Source organism: Heterocephalus glaber, unplaced genomic scaffold (genome assembly GCF_053883595.1).
Source record: "Heterocephalus glaber isolate CG9 unplaced genomic scaffold, H.glaber_assembly_v1.0 deba00001442, whole genome shotgun sequence".
NCBI lineage: Eukaryota > Metazoa > Chordata > Mammalia > Rodentia > Bathyergidae > Heterocephalus > Heterocephalus glaber.
Window position 1 is genome coordinate 22,565,746 of NW_028258296.1, and position 16,755 is coordinate 22,582,500.

Sequence of the window (16,755 nt, forward strand, 5' to 3'; positions counted from 1 at the left end):
TTGCTCAGAACCCTCCCATAGCATCCAGATAAAAGTGCAAATCCCAGGTCTGCCCCATTCTAAACTCTGATCTCCTCTGCTCCACCCCAGGCAAGCTGGCCTCCTTCCGGCTTCTAAACCACACCAAACAGATCTCCCCAGGGCATTTGCATGGCTGGTGCTTCTAACTGGAACTCTCGGCCTCTGAGAATCATGGTTCCTTTTCTTCCTTTAGGTCTCTGCAAAAATATTACCTTATCGTTGAGATGTCCTCTGACTCACATGCATAAAATTGTGCTGTACCTCAAGACGCCATCCCCACCCTGCTTCATATTTCTCAAATGCTGCAAGGCCAGAGGCTTTGCTTCCTTTGCTGTGGTATCTCAGGACCTTGAACACTCGTTGACACATAGTAGGTGTTCAATAAGTGCTCTTTTGAATAGATGAAGAGAGGATAGAAAGATTTTCATGCAGGTAAAGTATAAACAAAGAAAACTATGAGCCCATTTGTACAAGTCAAAGATGCAGATTCCTTGATGCCCCACATCTACCAGGCTGGTTTTCACTGCCTTCCTGAACATTCATTCATAACAATGCCGACACATGTAAGTAACATCTATCTCCTCCCCACCTCCCTAAGTAGTCATGGACACATCCTCATAGGTGAGAAGTATGGTGCTTATGATAGTTAGAGGTAATAAATTAATATTAGGCTCATAAAAAGTTAGATATCTGTATCATTCTGGCTGTTACACACAGGCCTACTTTACCCAAGTGTGGGGAGTGTGGAAGCCAATTGGATTCTCAAGTCCAGACTTTGCTCAGAGGCATGCTGAGGTCTCCTGCTGCCTGACACTCCTTACTCTCTCTGATGACATGTTTTGGATGTGGTTGTCTGATGTGCTCTGTACCAACCCTCCTACATGATTCTAGCATTCATTCTTTGACCTCATACAATTTGGCTATTTGTCAATTAAAAATAAACAAAACTGTTTCATACCTCTTTCTTTCTAGTGTGTTACCTCTTTCCCACTGCATAGGTTCTCAGTGGGAGGAGACTTCCAGGGCCTGTTTTCCCTTGGAAAGCCTAGGAGGAGTCTTCCTTCCCCTCCTTTAGAGAGCAGGCACATGACCTGAGAATGCTGGAGGGACCCTGAAGTGGGAGTCGGGGGCCCAAGGAAGAATGGGAATGGTTGGAAGTCACTTGTCCTGGCAACACTATACTAACACCCTATTCCTGCTAGGACACAACTGTTAAAATTCCTCCTTTGTGCTGGGGATTTAGTTCAGTGGTTCCGGCGCCTGCCTTGAAAGCGCAAGGTCTAGAGTTTGATCCCCCATACCAAAAAAAAAAAAATTCCTCCTTTATAATCTTTGGAGCTCCTCTGCTTCTAGCTTTTTTCCACACTGGTTCTCAGGACTTGTGTTGATTCCAAGAACTCCTAATATCTTTTTTTGGCGGGGCAAGGGGGTACCAGGGATTGAACTCAGAACCTTGTGCTTGCGAGGTTGGCGGCACCACTGAGCTAAATACTCCTTTGTGCATGTGTTAGTTATTGGTGTTTGTTTCTTATAACCCTCAATCTTAACAGATACACACTGACTGTAGTGAGGACACTCCAGCATTTTGTTCCAAGCTCTGATGGGAAAAGGGTTTGGACAATAAGGAACAAATAGAATCATTCATAGTAGAGGGGGAAAGGTAACCAAAAAATACTCTATTTGGCTTTTCCTACAGCATTTGTTTTAGTTTTCTATTGCTGCATAACAAATTACCATAAATACAGTGGCTTAAAACAATATCCATTCATTATCTCAGCATCTCTGTATGCTAGAAGGTTGGGAATGGCTGGGTAGCTGGGTTTTCTGCACAAGGTCTCCTCAGGATGAAATCACGCTATTAGCTGAGAAGCTCCTAGAGGCTGTCCTCAGGCCCTTGCCACGTGTGGGTTCTTGTTCCTATGCAAGGGCCCTCAACTGGGCCCCTTACGGCAGTTTGCTCCTTCCAGGCCAACAGGACAGCATCTTCTGTGGCTTTCAATCTCTGGTTTTTTCCACCTCTGGCTCCTGGGGCTCGCTTTCCAGGGGCTCGCCTTATTAAGTTAGACCCACCCATGGTCCGGGAGAAGTGTCTCCCAGGGCAGGAACCAGTGGGAATCTTGCAAGCAGGGGAGGATCTTAGACAGCTTATCTTTGCAGATGCCATTTGGGGAAGTATCTAGCTGGACTCAAAATTATCATATGTATTCAAAGGTGGTAAGTCCGGGACAGTTGACAATAGTGGGCAACACCATGGACAAAGCTATTGTTCTTCTGGGCCTCAATGGAGAGCAATGTATTTGAGTGTCAATGTGGGGGCTTATTGATGTTTTGAGAACAGTTGATGACAATGTTAAGTAGATGCTTTTTTAAAAAAATCAAGGACACATTTATTTGTGCAGTTCGGGGTGTTTTTTTTTAAGTGGCACAACCTTTAAAAGCTGCATTCTGATTGGCAGAATCATACAACAAATTTCCTCCACTCATAAAGAATGCGCTCTCCAGTCATGAGGACCTGAGCCAGAGTCACCACCACCCTCATCCATTTGAAAAAGAGTTCATTCTCCATCACCCATTTGGTAGAATTGAAACACTGTAATTGTAACACAACAGTGTCATAGGATCCATGACACCTGCTTTAAAAATAAATCTCCTGGCTTTGTCTTTCCCTTTATTTTCAATAAATGCTCCAGTATTATTGCCACTGCATTAATCTAGCAGCAGGAAACCATTATCCTATGACAACAGTCTCTCCCATTAACATTATCTTTTAATTTTAAGATTGTTTAGATGACTGCTAGAAGCTACTAAATTAAGATAAAATGAAGAAAGAATTATTTTCTTTAAGCCAAGTGTTCAGTCAAGTTACTCTCTGCAATTCTGACTGCTCTGCTAAAAGAAACTATTAATTTTTTGTATTGGATTACAAAATATGATTTGGGTATAAGTTGAAATTTCCAGAAATCTAGACATGCTTTAAATGTCATCTAGGAAATAACTATTAAATTTTAAATTATTATTTATACCGCTTGCTGTATTACATGGTATATATTAAGAGTTGAAAGTACTGTTATTTTTCTAGGAAGCAATTGTTGTAGTAAATAAAACAATAATGAAATCACAATGATGAAAACTCAGTAAAAGAATAAAGGAACCATTTGTCTACTTGGGTTTATCCTGAGAAATAACTGAATTTGGAGAATGCAGCAAAAATGAGACAGGATGAAAATAAACACAAAGCTAAAAGAGAGTTGTGATTATTAGTGATTATTATTCAATGTTCTGACAAACTTTAAAGTGACATAGTACATTAAACAGTATCTATACATTTTATATTGAATATAAGCTTTTAAAAAAATAATGAACTTGCCAACTGTCCATTAATTCAAAAAAAATTCTCTTTTATTCTATCGCTATATCCGAACACTTGGAGAGACTCTCTAAAATCTTTCAGTATTTCTTTACTCTGCCTTCATCTGTTCTAATGGTCTCAGGGATTTCTTTCCAAATGGCAGAGGCTGGAATAACTATAAATGAAGACTATATCTAAATAATTATTAGAGTAGTGATATGATACTTTCAATAGTTGGGATCTATGATTCCCAACTCTCATGAGTAAGCCACACAGAGGAAAATTAGTAGAAACTGAGTTACTATTTTAATAGAATCTTTCCAGGGGGGAAAAATGCTTTCACTATGAATTACCCTATATTGTTAATGTAGTTCAAGTAGGCCATCAATATGTGTCCTATTTACTGATAGGTGCAAAATAGGTGGTGGGAGATCAATCAAAACTCCCTTCCATAAATTATCGTGACTTCTAGAAATTATCAAAACTTCACTGGGGTGTCATACGTAGTCTTCCCAGCCGTGAGTTATAGTCAATAATTCATTCCCTGACGGAGCTGATAACAGGCAGATATTCTAATAATGTGCTAGGATTTACTACTGGACACAAGCAGTAAGTAGGAATTTCAATGCAGTGTTAAATGTTATCTCAGTAGAGAAAAGCAATAAAAACAGGACGGAGAGAGGCATCTGGGTATACTGCTTGGATGTTTTAACCCTCTAATTAGCATGAACATGTATAAAGGTAGTGTTGTTTAGGTTTTCATTCTTGCTTTTTTGCAGCCAATTGTTTCAAGAGTATTGTTCTGTAATGACTTCTCCTGGCCTTATTGTTAGACAGCACAGCAGATGGCTCTGAAAAAATGCTGAAAATCAAGTCTATTTCATTCTTCAGTTGTTCTCCCAAATTTGAAAATGGCTTCACTTGAATATTTTTCCTTTAAAGGAAACTTCCCAGCCTAAAAAATCATCATTTTAGACTAAAGGTCTTAAATATATTTTCAGTGATTTCTTACCATACAGAGAAATCGACAAATTTGCTTTCTCTGTCAGAATGTTTTGAAGCTAGAAAAGAAGTGGTGATTCATCAAAAACAATTTTATTATGAAATTTGATTTATGCTGAGAAATATAAATGATGACGTTATAATGTGTACCTCTGTGTGGAGGGAACACATTTTAGTCAATTGAGTTATCCAATTTTATTATTTTAAAAAATCCATATCTGGTTGTTCTTTTTATTCAAAAAAATTTATGGTGCTGTATAGAGTAGAACTGTGTGCTTTTCAAGTCTATGGACAGCTATGGATTGTACTCCCCTAATTCCAACAGGGTCATTCATTACAATTGGGTGAATAAATATTATCATATTTTCATTAACTTCTTGGTGGGCAAATAGGAATTGGTGTTATACTTTAAAATATATTTTATGGCAACCTACATAGAAAAAGGGCATAATTATATCAATACTATAATTAATAATAGTTGTGGTTTGGGGCTCTTCAAATTTTGGAATTATTAGCCTTTCCATTACGAAGAATAGTTAGAGGCAACATAAGGAAGAATGAATTATGTCTTAATGCCTTAGTTTCTCTATCAGTAGTGCTCATTTTGCTAGTCTTTAAGGAGAGGAACGTAATTAATTTTAAATGGAATAGCTATTTTCTACTGAATTTATAATTTTAATATATATTGTTAGTACTAATCACCTTTTGTATATACAAATGACCCTGTCATCTAAATATTCTCCTTTGTAACTATTACAAAATTAAATTTATCCATGCAAATATTTAACTCAACTTTAATAAGGATTGCCTGTCAACCCTTTAGGCCACTTAGAAGGCTCTGATAAATACATAATATATGCACACATACAGTATACTCTGATAATTTATTTGCAATAATGCCTACAGAATATCACTTGAATATTGTTGGTTGGCAGAATTTAGTCCTAGAAGTAACTAGTACAGTAAGCAAAATAATTTTTCCTAATAAACTCCTTATAAAGAAAATGGTTATTTCTTGCCACTATATAAAAGTGGCCTTGCTATTTTAGGCAAAATGCTGGGTCACAGATATGTTTACTTCTTTCTCATCGTCTTTTTCTCTTTTCCTATCATCTAACATCCTAATGAGACAGAATAAAATCAAAATTTATATCTTCAATGATATTTTCAATTGGAACAGTATCAGCGGTGTTTTTGTCCTGTCATCTCTTTTATTTTAATAAAATCAACTGCTTCACTATGATTTTATATTACCCTACAAAACGGGAGTTAGGATAGAACTTCCTAAACACTGATTAACATGCTTTGGTGAGGTATTTACCAGATATAATCATTGGTATTGCTGTTTTTTAATTTAAAGAATGTTTTAATAAGGCAACTGCCTATTCCTTTATCACATGAAACATTTTGTGAGATATTTCTAAGGGATTTTGAAAAATACTTTAAAAGGCAGTCAGTAAATCCAAAGTATTACCATCAATGTTTTGCTGCCAATATATGGTCTATTGAGATGTAGTCTTTTAAAGCTACTGAGTTGGACACACGGCCCATTCTCAAATGCTGCACCTTCCCCCTGAAACTATGACCTCCTCACCCCCAGCTAATGACAATAACACGAAACAAGGGCACAGGAACCAACTGCTATTCCTTTTCCTTGGGTTTTCTCTGTTGGTGACTAGCACTACCTCTTCTGTCCACAATTTTTACACCATGAAATTGTCCTAAACTAAAGCTTTTCAGATTCACCTTAGAAGAACTTTTTTATTTCAGGGGATCTTTTTGATGGCAGCAATAAAGGTGGGCAGATTTTTTAAACTCTCCTTCCTAAAAAGGCTTCCTTTTAAAAAATCTTTCTGCATTGACTTTAAAAGGATAAAATATTTTTTCCTGAGAAAGAGCTGTGATATTTGTCAGCATAGGTCTGTGTGGAATCTCTGGCTCCCCAAAGGAGATTCTTAGAGAACTGTCACTTGGAGAACACAACAGTGACTGTGATTGAACAACCTGAATGAAAGCAGGGAAGGTATGGGCAAATAATTCTGGGGCAAGTAGGAGGAATGAGGACTTTACTTAGGATCAGTATGGCCCCTATATTTAATCAAAAGTCAAGAAGGAAGCCATTTGAGTTTCTCCCTTTCCCTAAGCACTGTGCTTTCCCCTTTCATTCACGTTTTAAGTGAGTAGGCTGAATGATGAACATGTGACATCAGTAGAACTTCCTCAAGCTACTGGGCAAAATATAACACTTTGAGCATGGCAATTTTATTTTACACTAAGACCTTACTACTTGGGGCACAGGTTTTTATATTTGGTTGAAGAATACCCCGATACAGAACTCCTTTACCCATAATGAAATTGTGTTTATACAGTTTTTGTGTTTTGGACCAGTGGAAATAAGATTGGCAGTGCTCCATCACTCAGGCAGGCACTTTCAGAGCACAGATCTTGCTACCCAGATGAGAAAGGATGGCTGAATGCAAACAATGCAGAAATAAAGATTACCCAGAGGTGGCGCTGTGGTTAAAGTACACCTGAATTTTGATTACACTGAATGGATTTACTCCCTACCCCTCAGAAGAGAGATGTTAGCCATTATCGCTTTTATATTTCTAAAACCACAACATTAGCAAATAAAGCTGTCTGGTAAAACGCTCCCACCCATTCTAATCTACAGAGACAAGTGTAAAGACCTTACTCTACACACACAATTACAGCCAAAACACTGAAACCACCTCCTGAAGTTTAGGCCTGCTACACCCTAGAGATCTATATTAAAAGTTTTCTCCATCCTTCTCTCTCTTCTTCCATATAGATCTACTTGGATCCTTTGGAGAATCATTCTGCGACCCCTGAACATGTTCTTGGCTAAATTTCTAACGTTTAATTTTAGAATTAAAATTTCATTTTAGTGTACTTCAGAAAATACCACTATTCATCATAGATTTATGTCCTAAGAAAATCATTTTTAAAAGGGAAAAACATAAAGATTATTTGGCTTGACTTTCTCATTTGTAGATGAGAAAATTAAAGCCCAGAGAAGGAAATTATTTGTGCATGACAAATTTTAATGTAATTGCAGCCCACTAAAATTCTGTGTCATTCATTTTGATTATTACAAGTTGTTAGCAAATTGAAAATGAAACCTAGGAATTAAAATGTATTATTTGTTTATAGGGCTCCTTTCCTCATTTGGTTTGACTTTTCTTGACTAACCTTCAAGGTGCATTACATCTTGTAAGTGGGCCTTCTTCAATCATGCCTACCTAAAGCTATTTTCTGTGCAAGACATTTTAATTACTATTATAGTATTAATGATTTTTTACAAAATGTTTTTCATATGTGCACAAGGTGAATTGATCATAACAATGCAATTTTAAATACAAATCAATAAAATTAATTCATTTGATTTTAAAACACTATGAATTTAAGGTACTAAAATAAATTAGTATTTTAATTGGTATTTTAAATGTCCTCTGCCTGATTTTATGAGCAATAATTATTCTCTTTTGCAGCCCAAATTTTGATGAGTTAAAGGACAGAAATCTCCAGACACTAAAACCGTAGATGTTCAGCATCTGCATTGTCTTGCTAGAGTTCTCCTTCAAATTCTTTCCCTCAATCTAGCAGTACCTCGTGTAATACAATATGAAAACTTGTCCCACAAGGCTGGTTTTACTTAATGATACTTAGCAGAAGGGCTTTGCACTTTCATGATAATGTCCAACAGAAAAATTTCTCTGGAACTTACCAATAATAATCAGACCTTATATTTGCCTCAGATTGGAGATTTATTAAATCTATTTGCCAGAGTAAAGTTGCATGGCTAGGTATTCAAGCATCTAGGCTGAGCTTCGGCCCTGAAAAAGAGCCTCTCCAGCCAGCACCCTAAAAGCACTGCTCAACTTGTGACTTATACCAGAAGTGACATTTCTTGCTCTCCGGAGGCTGTGAGGTTGCAAGTCTTGCATTTACTTCTTTCCATTGCGTTTGAAGGCTACCAGAAGCTCAGCACTCATCTTTAACCGTGAGTAAGACGGTAGGGCAACACTTTGTCTCCGAAGTTTTCTTTGACTTTGAAAATAAGGATGGCAATCCCTTTATCACCAGCAATTGACAAGTATGTACTAGATGCTTACTAAGCTCTTGGTTTATACTCCAGATAGGGAGACGAAGAAGGGTGTAACCAGGCAGTAGGACGGCGGAGACTACTACTCCCCTTGCTGTCTTTTTTTCCCTCTCTGAGTAAACTTCCACTAAGGTTCATTAATCTCCAACATCGTGAATTGAAACAAAAACACCTCTCGTGTGTGTGTGTGTGTGTGTGTGTGTGTGTGTGTTGTGTGTGAAGTCCACCACCCTAATTCTCCCCAAACAGGAAGAGCCCCATTGCTGAGAAAGGTGAAGTTTCCTAAGGGTCTCGGGTCTCTGCGAGGGGAGGCCGTCCTGGAGGGGCGAGCGGGTTCCAGCCCACAGGCTCCTCGCGCGCCAAGGAGGCAGGGCGCCCCGGGACCTCGGTTCGTGATCGCGGGCCAGGGACACAGCCCTGGCCGGGCCCCCGGCGCTGGGGTCCCCGCTTCCCACCTGCTTCGGGCCCTACCCTGCGCCTCCCTCGGCCCGCTCCGCCGCCAGGCTCGCTACCCCGCCCCCCGAGTCTCGTTTCAGTCATCCCTTTGTCCTTCCCCGGATTGGCAGGTTTTATTATTCCGCCTGAACAATCCGGCCGCCCAGTGGCTGAGGGTCGCTGACGTCGGCGGCAGAGCCGGGGAGTAGTTGGGATTTTGCTCTGTCAGTAACACATGTGTACGAGCCGCCGAGGGAGCGAGCGAGCCGGCTAGAGGCCAGCGCCGCCGCTTCCGAGCCGAGCCGGGCAGCTGCAGCCCGGCCGCGGCGCAGGCTGCAGGAGCGCGCGGGCCCGGCCGGCGAAGCCCTGATTCCCGGGCGCGCCCGCTGCCGGCCTCGGCACGGGCCCCGCCGCTCCCGGGCTGTTTGCGCAGCCGCTCCCGGCCGGAGGCGCCGGGAGCCGGGCCGAGCCGCCGGCGGCCCCGAGCGGGCGAGCGAGCGGGCGCGCGGGAGGGAGGAAGGCGGCGGCGGCCGCGGAGGAGGAGGAGCGGGCGGAGCGCGGGGGCGGGGGCGCCGGGCGGGGGCAGATCCGAAGTGAAGCCACATTGCCAAACTTGCAGCAGCGATTGCAGCAGTTGCTGCCGCTGCGCCGCGCCTGAAGCCGCGCCGGGCGGGCCGAGGGCTCCTGCAGCTGCTCGCGCGCAGCCGGAGGCGGAGGACGGGACGAGGACTGAGACTGACACTTCTGCTCCCGGCCGCCTGCCACTTACGCGGGGCCCCCCACCCGCCCCAGAGCCACGCGATTAAAAAAAAAAAAGCAGCCCTTAGCCCCCTCCTCCCCTTTCCTGCTTCTTCGAGAACTCCCTCCCTCCCTCCAGCTCCGCCGGCCGAGGCGCCCCTGCCCTGGAAGCCGAGCGGCTGCGCTCGCACTCGCCTTCGCCGCCGCCTCTCGCAGTATTGCAATATAGGGGAGAAGCAGGTAAGGGGGCGGCCGGGGAGCCGCGGGCCGAGCTGGGGTGCGAGAGGGAGCGGGGCCTTTGGGGGGCAGGGGCTGTTTTCTTTGGCTTCCTTCCCTTGACCGTCCCAAATTGCAAGTAAACAATACGTCGCCTTTAGATAATGCGCGAGTCTGAAACTACCGAGGCCGGCCTGCGAGCTGGCTCGGAGGGCAGCCCCGGCCGCCAGCTTTGTAGCGGTTCCTACCTACAAAAGGGTTCTTGGAGACCGGGCTGGTGGGGACCCCGGAGGGGGTGGGGGCGTCTCCAGTTCCTAAGGGAGAGGCCGGGGCTGCTTGGAGGAGGATTTCAGTGTGAGAAGTAGTACGTGCAGGGTGGGGGGGATAGTCACGACCCTCCCCACACACTTATTTTCGAGTAGTGGCGGAAAGAATCTAAGTAACCAGGATTCGGTATTCTGGTTCTTTTTAAAAAAATTCCTCTTGGCTTATACGTCTTTTGTTCCAATCCCGGAGAAACCCGGTGAATCACCTAATTAAAATCAAGACATGAATTAAGCATCCATTTTTGTACTACAAATTGCCAGCGCTACGTTTGTCCCTCCCTTGGTCTCCATTAAAAAACACCAGAGACGTTGTTAAAGGGGGGCAGATTTTGCCTCTAGCTGCCACTTCTGCTTTCTATTTCACTGACTATCCCAGGACCTAAATTGCTTGGCTATGTAATTACTAGAGTATAAGCCTATTTAACTTAAAAGCTTTCTTTTTTTTTTTTTTTTTTCCAACTCTAAATGAAACTTGATGAGGGCCTGTCCTTAGTTATCAGGGGAGTCAGTTTCTGGTCAGTCCTCTTGATTCATCTCTTTTAGATTTAATCAGCATTAAGGTATTGCTTGTCCTTAAGAGCTTTAGCTAATGGGGTTACTGGATGCTTTTCTCAGTGTAATGTTTCCTTTTCAAAAAAAATATACATATATATTTACCTCTCACCGAAGATGGGGGCGGGGGACCAGCTAGGAATCTCCTCCCTCCTTCTCCCCTTTTAAAAAGGAATTCGGAGCGATTAAAACGTTCAGGGGGAAACAGTTTAAAGACCGAGGGCAGGAAATGCAGATTCATTTGGGTTAGGGCTGAAATTGTAACAAAAAGCAATTCCTCGAGTAAATGCATCAGATAAATCAATTTACATAAAGGTATGATGCATTCGGATAAATGCAATGCTAATGGGTTTTAGAGTGGTCCTGTTTCCAAAGTCTCAGGGTTTTGTTACAGCTTAATTGGTGCAGTTCTTATTCTGGTTTATTGTGCGGTCACAGGACACACGTTCCGGGACTCTTTCGGAGGAAATGTGTTTAAAATCAGCCTATTTAAGGAACGCGAGTCCTTGTTTCGTTCCCTCACCCTCGTTCTTTTGCAGCAGCCAAGTTGGGCCGGGGACAGGCAAAGTTCGCCTCTCCCTTCTGAGGTATCAGCTGAATGTCTTGAGCAGATAGCCGGGAGCCTGGAGGGAGCCCACACTCTCGGCTTACGGAGGACAAAGACAAAACAGGCTGCTTAATTGGCAGTAAATAACTTGATCTTTTTATAGAATAAGTGACTGGAGGAACACTAGGACTTTATTGGACTCAGAATTGGAGGCAACAAATTAATCGGTTTAGGCTAAGCTTTATAAATTGATTCCTATATTATACCCAGTTGCTTCTCTTGTGGCATTCATTAGGAGTGGGGAGTGCTTAAAAGCAGGTCTTGGTGACCGCAGGACTGGCTCGAATTTAACTTGTGCATCTCTTAATAGTGCCTTCTCGCTTATTATCTAGTCTCCCCCACCCCAACCCCCCCCTTCCGAGTAGCAAAGCTTTAGCATTTAAATTGCTGATCAAGGGCAGATTAGTGAGACCAAAGTGGGGAGAGTGTTTGTATAGGAAGTTAACAGGCATCCTAAAGTTCAATGATCTATTATGCCTGCCTGTGTCCTGAAAACCCAGAGAAAACACTCAATTGATCTTCAAAATGAAATGAGATTTGGAACAATAATGGGAGATGGCGGTCAGCACAATGGCATGTGAAAGGTGCAGTTTTAAAATACGAAAAACCAGTTTCGCAACTTTACACACAGCACCCCCCTCCTCCCGCCACCTTGCCTCCCCTCCCACCACCACGGTCTCCATCTCCCCTCGCCGGCCTTCCCTCCTTCCCTTTCCGAAAACCCAACTATTGCCAACTTGTGAACTGCAGCTGCACTTCCCAGGGCAGAGCTCGGCGGGCTAGCCGCTCGGGCCGGGGAGGGGCCGGGGCGCGGCGGTGGGTGGGTTTGACCCTCATTTGCTGCGGGCGGGGGCGGGGGAGGGGCGGGGGCGGGCACTGCGAGGGGAGGAGCGCGCCGCCCAGCCTCGCTCTGGCTCGAGGAGTTTTGACAGTACCCGAGACGAAATTGTCAGCGGTGGCGAGCGCAGGAAAGTTGAGAGGAGCTCGTGGCCCCAGAACAAAGCTTGAGAAAAGTAAACAGGCGGCTGCTGCCGGCGAGCCTCCCTCCTTCCCTCTCCCGCTCGGCCTCCTTCCCGCCCTTGCGCTACTGCTTCCTTCCCGCAGCTCCGGGGGGAGGAGGGGAATGGGGTTGCGCGCTCTTTGGCCGGCAATCGCTAACTTTTGCGTCGCCCGTTTTGTCTTTCTCTCCCTGTCCCCTTCCCGCCCTCTGCAGACCATGGTGAATCCGGGCAGCAGCTCGCAGCCGCCCCCGGTGACGGCCGGCTCCCTCTCCTGGAAGCGTTGCGCAGGCTGCGGGGGCAAGATTGCGGACCGCTTTCTGCTCTATGCCATGGACAGCTACTGGCACAGCCGGTGCCTCAAGTGCTCCTGCTGCCAGGCTCAGCTGGGCGACATCGGCACGTCCTGTTACACCAAGAGTGGCATGATCCTTTGCAGAAACGACTACATTAGGTAAGTCTGCTTGTCTTTCCCTGAGACGGGCGAGCAAAGCAGTGGCAAGGCCAAAGATTATCAGGGGTTTGGAGGAAAGGAGCGGGCACCTCTAGGAGTTCATGACAGCCTTCACCTCAGAAACCTTCTGGTGGGCGAAATTTAAGGGGTTCAGGAAGCGTGTGTTAGTCTTCCAGTATGTGATGCCAAATTCAGGGCAGTGCCATACTAAGTACAAACTCTTCTCTGGTGGGAGTGGGCTGGTAGGTGGTAATAGTTGAGCATCTGTTCGACCAAAATTCTAAGTGGTCAACCTTAACCTGGACTGCAGGCTCAAAATAAGCATATCAAGTGAGAGTTAAGCTGCTCTGTTGAGGCAAGGTGGGTAGCAGAGAAATTCAGACAAAAGGTCGACTTAAAAACAAAAATGTAGTTAGTGAGAAATTGTTGTCTGTAGTGGTGATGGCTAATTATGATATTTACATACGCACGTATAAACTTTCTTGAGTGGAAAGCTGTGACTCATTCTTCATGCTCCTTGTGAAAAATGCTGATTACCCATCCGTTTAAAGACTTGTCATTCTTTTTATAGCAAAAAACCTAAGAAATAAAAACCTGGTGATAGTGTTTCTCTTCATACTGTTAACGCAGGCGGCTTGGTATGCTCCATGTTAGTGTGTGGTTTGTGAAGTCAAATTTGCAGTTTTTTCATTTGAGGAATGTTCAGGTCTGGGTTTTTTTTTGTTGTCATTTGTAGCACTGCCCTTGATCCCCAAAAGAGATTTAGAAAAACAGGCTATAGAATTATACTAATCTTGCATTTTAAAGCATTGTATAGGAACATTCATATGTCCATGTAAGCAGTCTTTTCCAACAAGTTTCAGTGCAATTAATGGAAAGAATTCAGGAGGTCAGGTGCCTATAGGATCTTTTCAGGTGAATTCAAGCTACTTAAACTCATTAATTTGAAAGGAGGCATTTGAAGGATTACACATTTAATTTGAGTAAATGGTTTGATAGACTGATGCACATGAATGCTTCTAGGAGGTGTTCTGTTTCAACATCCAGTAATTAAAAAAAAAAAAAAAAACCACACGCACACTGCTGGTACTAGAGAACCACACACTTTCAAGAATTTCATTCTGTTTGAATTTCTTCTTTAAACCTTTTTCTTCATAGGGATTAATAGAAATTTTCATTCTTTCTTCGGAGTGGGTAAATCAGTGGATGACATATTTTGTTCGAAGTTTAGCTCCATTGTGATTCATCTCACCCTCCTCAGACTGATACTGCAAAAGATCCCAGTGCAGTTCAGAGATGAGTGTGGGTATGTTTGCCCCAGTGATACCATTAGTGCAAAATGGAGTAAAACGACCTTTGGTTATTCGGATAATGCAAGCTCTGTACACTCTGCTGGCATCCTCAATCCGTCAAGTAAAAGAAATATAGGAAGGGAGAGGGCTTTTATTTTTAAATTAAAATGGCTGCATTAATTTCACTAAGTGTTCTTATAGAAGTAAATGTTGGGAAGTCAGCAGGAGCATGGGTGTAATGCTTTCTGGTCCTCCTTCCAAGCAATGCCATGAGCTTTGACAGTATTGTAATTAAAAAGAGAGCAAAACTGTGGTAGGAAAGGTGGGTAGGAGTGGAAAATTGACAGTGCAGTTAAGATTGGATGAATGGTACAGTTTCATCTCATAGTACCTTCCAAAAAAAAGAAAAAAACCTTCACTTGTGATTATCACTAATTATAAAGATGGGTCCACTTGCATTCTCTCAGGACAAGTTGAGGCAAGTGGCTTTCTGGAAACCTCAACTATTCCTTTATCTATTCTTGGGGCCAAAATATAAATGTCCATTTGGTGCATTGAAGAAAGGAGAACGTGTGTCCAGCACTGAGCCTTAATTAATCCTCAGGTTCAGTCCACATTCTCACTTTCTTTTTGCCCGAGTTTGGGAACTGGAGTTAGGCTTGCTCTTGAACTAGATGCCACCCTGAGAATCTTGGATCTGTCCAGGAGATGAGCTCTGCTTCAGTACCACATGGATCATCTACTTAACTTTACTCAGGGTTCATCAGCCGCCAAGGCCCCACATCTCACCAGTGTCCCCTCCTGCTGTCCATCAAGGTGCCCAAGGGGTGGAAAGGTGGGGGAGATGCTGGTGGTCCTTTTCCCCTCACCTACCCCGTCCACAGACTCCCCCCAAGTCCACTTGTTGGCAGAGCTTTCAATCCCGAGTGGACAGCACCAGAGTGGAGTAATCCACTCGAAGGTGAGCACCAGGTGAGAAGGACCCCTCGGCCTGGCTGGGACCACAGCGATTTATTAAGGGGCTTTTAAACTGTCTGACTTTGAGATTGTGTGTATGTCTTTTAAAACAACCAAGATTGGCTAAAAAGATGCTGGAGAGCGGGAGAGGCTAGGGGCGGCGGTTTGGGTAGGAAGGCATGGGGGGAACGTTTTGCCCCCAGTCCCCTCCCCATTCAGGGCCAAATGTCGATTGGGCAGAGCTGGGCTTCTGCCTCCTCTCCCTCCTAGATTTCAGATAAAGCGGCTGCCTTGCTGCAGAGAATCTGCACAATTAAAAGCTTTAATTAGTAGCTCCTCCATTTTCTTAGTTCTGATGGGCTTTATCTAATGAGATCTGGTCTCTGGCTTAGATCTGCTCGGAATGACGTGTCCGCAATGAATGAGAGCTGCGTTGCAAACAAAACATTTAATTAACAAAATTGGCCTCTAAGAGAGAGGGAAAGGCTGGGGGGGGGGTGTAGGGGAGGAGGGGGAGGGTAATTCTTAAAGAGGCCAACGCCTGCCCCCCTCCCCTTACCAAAGTCCACGAACCTTGGAACTGGCCCCCACCCACGACTCCCAACTCCTCAGCTCCACCCCAGCGCTACCCAGTTGCTTCGGAAACTCGGGTTCTCCTCCTTCCAACCTTCTTTCCTCCACCCCCATGTGGGGCCCGCAGATCAGCTCGGAAAGTGTAGCGAAGGAGGAAGTTCGGGACTGATACAGATGGACGGGTGGGGCTGCAGGTCTAGGGAGGGCGAGGGCGAGGAAAAGCGATGCAAGCCCGGTGGTGGGCATCGGGTAACGGGCATCGCCGAGCCCTTCCCCGCCGCCCGAGGCCGAGGCCCAGCAGCCCGGCCGGCCGGCGGCATCGGCCCGCGAGGGGGCGAGCGCAGGGCGGGAGCCGGGGCGGGTCGCACTTTTCCCCGGCTCCGCTCGGGTGGTTCACGTGGCGCCCGCAGCCGCAGTGAGCTTGGCGCGGCCTGGGGTGGGGGATCGGTGGTGGCTGGCGGCGGAGGGTGCGTTTGAGCAGGGGGGTAGCGTTAGGAATGGAGGCGCCGCTAGGCAGCGAGTTCATTTCCCTGGTAATCAACAGCAAGCTGCTATATTCAGAGAATGCTGTCCCTTTAATTGAACAGGCTAGGTAATTAAATGGCACTTTTCCAATAGGACGTGCTAGGTAAATCTAATAGTTGGTTATTTAATATCACTTTGAAGCCTGCCCACTCAAGCACAATGACAGCACGGGAGCATGTGAACTATTAGCTAGGAAAAAAAAAAAAACCGGGATCTCAAAAATTAATTAAATCGCATGCAATTTAGGGGGAACGTTTATCTTGATTTGTCATAACAGAATTAATTCAAGGCCTCCAATTCACTTGGGGGCAGATCTGTTACTCTGAATTAACCAAGCGTAATTTGGCTGATTTTTTTTTCTCCCTCCCCTCTCTAATGCAGCAGTTGCGATTACTCACAGCCCCCCTCTTAAGTATCAATAGCTGCTGGTGCTTTTAAAAGGTGCTTGGTCTCTAGTTATTCCGAAGTACCTTTAATGGACTTGGCTCCAGGCATAATTTCTGGGTTGCATTTCTTTGTTACATTTAATATAGCTGGTGCAGAATTTAGATTAAATATAGGATCCTGCTGGAAAACCAATTGCT

General features: G+C 44.4%; 1 protein-coding gene across 4 annotated transcripts in view; it reads left to right on the plus strand.

The window, feature by feature from the left end:
• Positions 1-9,465: 9,465 nt before the first annotated feature.
• The window catches only part of Lmo4 (LIM domain only 4), a 55,809-nt gene continuing 48,519 nt past the window's right edge, over positions 9,466-16,755 (plus strand). For 2 of the 4 annotated variants that reach the window (XM_087213037.1, XM_013070914.3), the window contains exons 1-2: positions 12,256-12,385; positions 12,586-12,824. In XM_087213037.1, the coding sequence (XP_087069163.1) occupies positions 12,589-12,824 (236 nt within the window). In that variant the 5' untranslated portion in view covers positions 12,256-12,385; positions 12,586-12,588. Of the gene's footprint in view, positions 9,912-12,255; positions 12,386-12,585; positions 12,825-16,755 lie in introns of those variants that run through there. The other 2 variants (XM_013070913.3, XM_087213036.1) reach the window with 2 other exon arrangements.